The following is a 9102-nucleotide window of genomic DNA, read 5'->3' as shown; positions in this document are numbered from 1 at the left end:
AAATTTCAGGGTTTTCGCATTGGAATATTGTGACTGTTTGACTGACTGTGTGACTGACTGACATTTTCATAAACAGACCTTCTTTTCCCTATGTTTAAGAAACAATTCAAATGTTTCAAATATCGGTGGATATTTTTCTTTCTTCTTCGTTGTTATTTTTTTTTAATATGACGTAAACGATTGTGCCACCACTGGCTTTCTTTATCTCTATTTCTTATCTATTATTATCAGTTTTCTTAGATAACGGTAACGTTGTTTTCTTCCTTTTGGCACTGTGAACATTTTAATGCAATCTCGATTTTCATATTAAATTGATCTAACTTAACTTGTACAGCTTCTACTTCCATTCGTTCGTAAATCTTGGAAGATTCTGCATCTGAACCGTCACCAAGAAGGATGCAAGCAGAGTCGGACTGATGATAAATTTCAACAGAACTGCTGATCCTATTTGCATTAATAGGCAGATATCGGGGATGTCGAACAATTCGTACACCTAGATATCGTTGTTTCTGCCGAACGTATCAGCCGGACTTAATTCGCTTTCGCTGTTTTGTCAATCTTAAAACCAACAAAAAGTTGAGTCTCTTTCGCGCTAATGCTTTCTTTGTGCTGCTATATGGGATTAGTAATTCCTAATTGACCATCACGGTTATTCAAAACCCACCAGCTTTCATCAATTAATACCTGCGCCATGCCATTGGGGTATTGTGCCCCGAGACAGTAGCAAGTAAAGAATTCCATCGGGGTATAGGCAAGATGTCTGTGGACGTGCGGATCATACAGCGAAAGTTGAAGTGAATAGGTCTCACATTGAAAAAGAGTAACAACTCCATTGTGGGTTATGCCATGCAATATGGAATCCGTTATGCCCTAGAGCTATGTGGCGTAGAAGAATGGGGAAGGAGTGAAACTCACTAAAAAATTATGGAGGGAGGTGAAGCCTATTGCCGGGAATCCACAGCGATAGTTCGTAGGCGTGGTTGATGCGCTATGTTTCACATAGGGGTCTATAGCAATCATATGTCACTTCACTTGTATTCAATGCGAATCAATTTTACTAAAATGCGACGATTCCCGTTAAAATTTATGCACATGTTATATGCAGAGGGATTTGTTATTGTGACTGTATTTCGGATACCAGTCAACCCAGCTGTGAATGAGTGCGTGAGACAAATCATGGTAATAATCGAACGCAATGCTGACTACATTGGACTGAAGGGGAACTGCTCTGTGCTCTAACACACTTCAAGGCCCTGATCCAATATGGATTGTTGCATCAACGATTATTATTATATATGTATAAACGTTAATGGGAATGTAAGTCACATATGGGACAAATGGTAAATAGAACCTATGAAAATACTTGGTAAACAGAAAATGAAGCAAAGCTTTCAGAGTGGCGTATGTAAACAGATTATTTATTCTTGAACTTGAATGTTTTCCTAATTTCTGCTTGTTTTAATTTTAAAGAGTTGGCGGTTTTTTAATTGTTCTGATAAAATAGGTCACGGTGCAACAAAACAGTCTTAACTATCTCAAGCGGAGTCATATGGACGTTAAGCGGTCGTTGAAGTCAATTGATTCTATGCGAAATCTTACTACATTCCTTGTTAAAAGTGGTGGAAAAGAACAAAAGCAATGTCGTTCTAAGTTTTCAAAAGCTTTCTCACGTAAACTACTGTTCACTAGGTAAGCATTATGCAAAAATCTCATCTGGCTTGAGTTCACTGTTTAGATTTTACATTTATAAAGTTGAGTGTCCCTGTCATTCCTCAGCGTACTGTATTATTAGACAGAGAAGAGCCAGGATCATTTTCGGGAGGTCAACACATTTGGGCTGCATATATGATAAAACTCTCCAGAAGAATTTTGAAGAAAATCAAAATCTAAAAAAATCTTAGAAGAAAAACCACGTTTTAACTTTGAGCCCACAGAAAACATTAATGTTTATTAAAATTACCAATTTTATTAAATTCTTATTTTCAATTTCATCAACGATCTGTACTTCTTACAGAAATAAAATAAAATACAATATTCCACATGATGTAATCATATACTTGGCTTTGGTCAAATAATTCATGCTCGTGGAAATGCCATACAGTATTTGCATTGCATATAAAAATAAATGTTTGTCTTACTACTTTCTGATTGTATTTAAATTAAAAGAATTAATCTAAAAGGATTGATGACTTTAACAATATAATAAGTACACATAAAATTGGATGACACGCATTATTAGCATAACTAACAAAATCGAAGTTGTTTTGAGCGCATGTTTTTGCTTTCGAGTCAATCTTTCAATAAAACAAAAAAGTAAACAAAGCTGAGTGCTAAAAAACCTCTACGGTAGATAGAAGTTTTGTGTTGGAACGAAAGTTTCACCTAGAATTGTTATATTGAGTACAAAAATTTGTTTTCAAGAAACTATATATTTCTCAATGTTAAAGATATTGACCTGCAACTGTTTGGCTTTTCCTTTAGAAGTGGAAATTATGTGGAAAAACTGGACTCGGGGTGAAATTTTTTAAATCCCCCCATTGTTTCTTTTTTAATTGAAGTTTCTATGTCAGGTCCCCGAGACAGCTTTAGGCCGTCTTTCTATCCTGTCAGGCCTGACCTTTTCTGATGGGTTTCCAATCCCCCGTGGCAATAAAATATAATAAAATGTTTAGGCCTGTATATCATTTTTTAGGTATCTCCTGCTTTGGAAATTTTTTAGTGATCAAAATAGATGAAAACGGTGTAAGATCAGGGGAATATGTTAAATTATGAACAATTTCCCATTCGAATTCATTTTACTGCCAACAGTTGTCAAATATGTACAGGAGAATATTGCCATAGTGAAGGACGACTTCGCTGCGAGCCAATGGGGGATGGCTGGTCCTGTTTTTTATGTAGATCGTCAAGCTGCTCACAGTATTTGAAGCAATAATTATTTTAATATGTTTCAAAAAATCATCGAATATCGTTCTATAAGTCTTCCACTTTATGAATATTATCGAATGGGGAGGGCAACTAGTTCCATATTGTCTAGGAAAACGGTCTCTTTCGCAAGATTCTTGCAAATTTTTAGCATTTCAATTTTCTGGTTTACGTTATTTTTATTATAATTGATAGAAAAAGGCTGGAAATTTCAGTTGATTACGAATTCTAGGAAAATATTTTCGTTCCAACTTAATAAATTTTACCGTTGAAACTTGAAACCATTCTTTATTTCCCTCATCTTTCGCTGAAGAATATGTTCAGGAAAGTGGCAAGTCTATTTCTATAGTATCATCTACTGTCGTAGCTTTCGATACGACACATTATTCTGGTATGCAATTTATACTCGTTTTTGAATTTTCCTCATAATAGGCCCTTGATTTAATACAAATTCCATACGAATATGCTGTGCAATTCCTTCATCGAGAGAAGCTATCTGTCATGTAAAAAAGCCTTGAGTTCACCACTATATATATTATTTGTCACTTTTCTTTATGGTAGACAAAATATTGTTTTTTATTTCCTAACTTTTTTCTGTCATGATACAGTTTACCAGTTATATCAAATCCTTAAATTACATGTAAATATTAAGCAAATTTATCTTAGAGAGGTAATTTATCTTACACTGATTGCGGGTATCCAAGCTTATAAATTACAATATTTTCAATATAATATAATTTTTTGGCATTTCATAATACGCTTGGGGTACGCTTTTCCATTTTCCCAAAACTGCTGTTTCAGAGAGAATAGAAAATGTGCCCCACACTTTTACTAAAAATCGATTTAGATATAAAATGAATTTCTTGATTTGGATAGACTTTTAAATTCGAAGAATTCTTAAATTTGTTCTGAAATATTATGAGTAATAAATAACGAATACGTATATGGAAAACGATATTTCATGCGCACTTTGATAGGGGAAGGCCTAACTTAAATAGTTAAATGTTATGTAAAGGTAGAATGGTACAAAAATGGTTAATTATTTTATTATTATAAAAGTGACTAATGTAAGTTTCGTTTATAATATCGATTTAAGCCACATTGACGTTACATAATTCATTAATAAAAAGCTATTTCTTTAAATTTTAACTAGGTTTACGACGCATTTATATATTTTTGTTACTTTTTATTTTTGATTCCATATACTACAATCACAGATTTGACATTTATTTTATTCAAATAAAGGAATGAATTTCGCTTGCCAGGTTTTTTAAATCGTTTTATCTTGATCTGAGGTAATCTCTGAAACTAGAATGTAATTGCAAAGAAATTTTGTATGGAAGCAATAATATTCGAGATCCAACAAAATCTGTGATTGTAAGACATCTCACTTTAGCTTCAGCTACTCTCATTCACACTTAGCTTTATGCGTTTATCATTAACTTTACACATGTATGCTTAAATTGTTGCAATTATAGTAACTATTAATAATAATCTCGGTTTAATGGATTTATATTCATAAATTCTGGATGAAATGAATTGAGTTTTTGTTATTTTGGGTTATTTATTTTAACCACAAATGTTCTTATATTCACACAGCCGAATTTTTGCCGATTATATCTCCACTTCTCGAATGCACGACCCTTCCATCAAATTCGACGGATGAGTTCTTTTTAATGCTGCCGGGCGGTGTGTGTAATGGTTCTTTCTCTTCCCTAAAATGGTTGAAAAGGATTAACTTCTAATTTAGGTGAAGACAACATCAATATTTAGATAAATTTTATTTTAATTTTAAAGTAAATTTCACGACATTGAACAAATGGACAGTTAGCTACATTCCGGTTTGATACAAAGATATTTTTATAATTTACAACCTCACCGCCGATAAAAAATTCTTCACGTATACAAGTATTCCTTGTCCACCTGTTCTTAATGTCGACACTAAATGATAAAACTTGATCAAGCAAACACCATAGAAAATTACTAGCTTTAATTTGGTTTAATGTGAGATATTCAGTCACAAAATAAATGTCTACATATGCAGATACAGAATTGTTATACAGCATTATTGATAATTTTTAATAAGAACAACTTTTCATAAAATATTTGTGAAAAACTTTATTTCATACACTTCAATATGTGTCTGTTTACCTCACATACTACGAAAACATTTAGAAGCAAAATGAGTTGAAAAATGTGCTAATGTGTTAAGACAAATTACGAAAATATTAGACTCTTACAATGGTGATGCCATTGGTGAACCACCGAGTTTAACTGGTGGCGGTAATGGAAGCGGTGATGGTGGAGGTTCCTTAACTAGCTGACCACTGCAATAAGGTAGCGGGAAACGCCAGCCGTAAAGACTATATCATGAATTCGGTTTTCATATATTTATTTGTTTTTTACAAAATGTTAAGTGAAATATGTTTTTGTTTTTGGTTATTTGATGGGTAAGTGTTAGTATTTTTTGTGCTATCTTTTGATTGATTTAGAAATGATAATTATTTATGAAGATAAATTAAAAAAAAAGAAACAATCTCTTTTTTAGAGCAGAGTGATATATTTAAAAATAGAGGGGGCTGACGATTTCGTGGTAACTCCTAAAGAGAAAGAAGTTGCTGGACGAACTCCCCAGTTATCTAAGCATATCATCGAATGATTTTTTCGAAACATAAATTCATGTTTTTTCAAATAGTTGAAATATTACTCTTTCATTTCTTTTTTCATTTTTGTATTGGCTAAAATGGTGTACAGTGCTTTAAAGACGTCTCTAAAGCTCGCAATTAATTAGAAATTAGAATTACTGCAGGGGTTTTGAAGGAAGTAATCTGGGCTACATAACATATACAAATCGATTTGTTGCTAATAAAGAAGCTAATTTTTAGCTAATAATTTATTATTATATTATATTAAATACCATTTTCCTCAATCCGATCATCATATTTGTGAAGACATTGTATGCATTTTCTTTGTCGGCCTGTCGCGCGACCTTTCAGCAAGAGAGATCAGGTAGGATTTAGCATAGTGGAAGAACTCCAACTATACTCTATTTATCTCTTTCCCTGATCTCAGAATTTTATTTTTGTTTTACTGAGAATAGTACAAAGTACGTTGCTCAAACCCTCCTCCTTTACCTGGGCTTGGGACCAGCATACTATTAATAGCGAGCCGCAACGGATAGATGGCGAGAATACTTCGCGCAGATTTCAACTGTAGAATTTGCTCATCCTCCATTTCCACAATCATTGCCGACATTTGGACCAGTTCCACCTGTCAGCGCAACTGGGTACTCTGAGGTGGCGGGGAAGAAGGACGGGCGACAACCCTGTCGGCTGAACCAAAACCAAGTGGCCGAGGAGAACCTCCACGTGGTGGCACCGGGAAACGCTGTATCGCATTGGTTTGCCGGCCGTGATGCAGTAGGCGAATGTTCCAAGGCTTAATAAGGGCGATCAGACCCGAGTCTGCACGGGGACTCATCTGAAGTAGGCAAATTGGTCACGAAACCTTACCAGGGGTATACTGGTACCATGGGAACCGGGATAGCCCCTGAACTCTCATACTTCGGGTGAACTCCCGTTGTATGTGAGTACAGCTCGGCTATTTGCGGTTGGCCACAATAGTGGGAGTTTCATGGTGATTGTGGTTGGGCTCAAGCGAGAAGAGACCTTTGGGCCTCGGCATGGTGTTGCGTTTCAACACGGGTGCCGTACTCCTTAGTTCGGTAGAGATTTAGGTAATTCTTGCATCCACCAGTATGAATGCTAAGTCATGTACTTGGTATAGACTGGTACCGTTGTTGCTTGTCTCAGCGGGGCTCTGATTGTGGTCACAAAATCAATCTGTGTCTGGAGAGGACCGTAGGATTAAGTCTCCACGACAGGTACCTACGTTAAACACCCAAGGGCTTAACTGTCAGCGCAACTGAAGTCGAAGAGGCAATAAAACGAATGAAGTCGGGGAAAGCCACCGGACCTGGCGACATCGCATCTGAGCTTTGGAAAGTGAAGAGCTGGGACTCAATACTCTAGCTCAGTGAATTCTTTAGTCGAGTTATTCAGGAAGGAAGAACACAATCTGACTGGCAAGAAAGTACCACTATTCCAGTATGGAAAAAGAAAGTTACTCTAGCAGAATGTTCAAATTACCGTCCGATCCGGTTACTTTCCCATACCATGAGGATTCTTGAACGCATTCTTCACAACCGTATTAGCGAAACCATTGAAATAACCGTGAATCAAGCCGGATTAGTCAAAAACTGCGGAACTACTGACGCAATACACGCTGCGCGGTTACTCATGGAGAAACACCGTGAGAAGCATCGCCCTCTTTACATTGCATTTCTGGATCTAGAGAAAGCGTTTGACCTTGTGCCACACGAACTCATCTGCTATGCTTTACGACAACACTTAGTGCGCTGGGTTCAACTCCTCTATCACGATCCGAAAAGTAAAGTTCGAAGTATGACGGATGTATCAAAACCGCTTCGTGTTTCTTTTGGTGTTCATCAAGGAAGCGCCCTCTCACCACTCCTCTTTGTTCTTGTTATGGACACCGTCACACGGGATATCTAACGTCCAGCGCCCTATACACTGCTTTGTGCAGATGTTTTCTTAGCATCTGTTAGCAAAAGTGGCGTTCCACAATTGGTGTTCTTTGTGATCGACGTATCAATTGTGGTAATGGAAACGAAGATATTGCGTTGGACTGAGGGCGTGACACGGTTTGATCACATCCGAAATGAGGATATTCGCGATCGTTATGGGGTTGCATCGATCGTGGAAAAATTGTGTGAGAGGTGTCTTCGATGATAAGGTCACGCAATTCGTGCTAACGAGAATTCACTTGCCAAGATTGGTCTGAACATCGAAGTCGGTGGTAAACGACCAAAAGGTAGGCCGAAACAACGGTGGTTTGATACGCTGGATGGGGATTTAAAAACCTCAGGATTGCACAAAGATCAGGTATTGGATAGAGCTAAATGGCGAAATTGATCACGACGAGTCGACAAAGACTGAAGAAAAAGAAGAAGATTAAATACCATTTTCCTATACACCGAGCGTGTTTTATTGATATATCCTTTATGAACTTCCTCCGCTGCGTAATATTCAATTGCATAGAATTCGCACTCTTTAGTTAGAAAAAGAATTTTCCTCGGCAGTTCAGGAACCGAAACTTCTTGGTAGTGCAATTATGGATGTGAAATCGCATATAGTCTTTAACAGTGAGAAACTTCCAAAAACTTGGATTTTGAAGTCGCACTTATATTGAACTGAAGCCCAAAGTTATATACCATCAACAAACGATTGTGCGCGTTCTGAATAAACATTGATTTTTCAAGTTCTGCACCATTAATGCTCATGCTTCACTTTATTGGCTGCCTAGAGAGCCTATTTCAGCTTACAAAAACTGTAAGTTCTCAATGTACATCTTGCCAGTCCTTATGTACCTGGGGGAAACCTGCATTATTAGCAACAAAAAGTTGTGAACTCTTGACCGCATTCGAGAGAAGAATCGAGGATGGACGATTCCGTAACCCACATAACGATGAAATTTATGAACGATACAATGACCGTTTGGTTGCGGATAAAATCCGACTCAACAGGTTGCGGTGAGCGGGTCACTTAATCCGTCTGGATGGTCTATAAGAGCAACATCTATGGTAGAAAAAAACGAGGCAGCTTTCAACGCGGTACGATGGGATATATTTGCTCTGCTTGTCCTCAGACCACAGATATAGGTATATTGTAACCCACGTAAAATAAAGATTTCCAAGCAAAATCTGGCAATTGAGAAAGGATTGTAAAAAAAACTTGTCAAAACGAAATACGACATTGAAGTGGCTATATTCGGCTTAAACAGGGCAATCGCCACCTCGTAAGAAAATGCCTGCAGGTTAATAAAAAAAACACCTGCAAACAAAGTGAATGTGATGGATCTATTATTTAGCAAACCCATGGGAAGAGAATTAAAGGAAACTCTGAAAGTTTTTGAGAAACTCACTTTGTCAGTCCTGAAATAAGAATAAAGACTAGAAACTCGCGAAGTTGTGAAATGGCCAATAAACTCATTTTAACCTAGCCTACACAGAGTCTGCTTCATTTTTTTTTCTCTTACAGCGTGGGATTTAATCTCTGGAGCAGCATCTAGTTAAATCTGTAAAAGGTTAGGGTGGTCTTT

General features: G+C 36.7%; 1 protein-coding gene across 4 annotated transcripts in view; it reads right to left on the bottom strand.

Moving 5' to 3' along the window:
* Window positions 1–3436: 3436 nt before the first annotated feature.
* The window catches only part of LOC119654251 (fasciclin-2), a 134474-nt gene continuing 128808 nt past the window's right edge, over window positions 3437–9102 (bottom strand). For 2 of the 4 annotated variants that reach the window (XM_038059495.1, XM_038059496.1), the window contains 2 exons: window positions 5163–5249; window positions 3437–4637 (listed from right to left, as the gene is read on the bottom strand). In XM_038059495.1, coding sequence (XP_037915423.1) covers window positions 4514–4637; window positions 5163–5249 — 211 coding nt within the window. In that variant the 3' untranslated portion in view covers window positions 3437–4513. The remainder of the gene's footprint in view (window positions 4638–5162; window positions 5250–9102) is intronic. The other 2 variants (XM_038059497.1, XM_038059499.1) reach the window with 1 other exon arrangement.

This window comes from Hermetia illucens, chromosome 4 (assembly GCF_905115235.1).
Source record: "Hermetia illucens chromosome 4, iHerIll2.2.curated.20191125, whole genome shotgun sequence".
In the NCBI taxonomy this organism is placed as follows: Eukaryota; Metazoa; Arthropoda; class Insecta; order Diptera; family Stratiomyidae; genus Hermetia; species Hermetia illucens.
The sequence above is the reverse complement of the archived record's forward strand: the minus strand, read 5'-3'. Positions and strand labels throughout refer to the sequence as shown.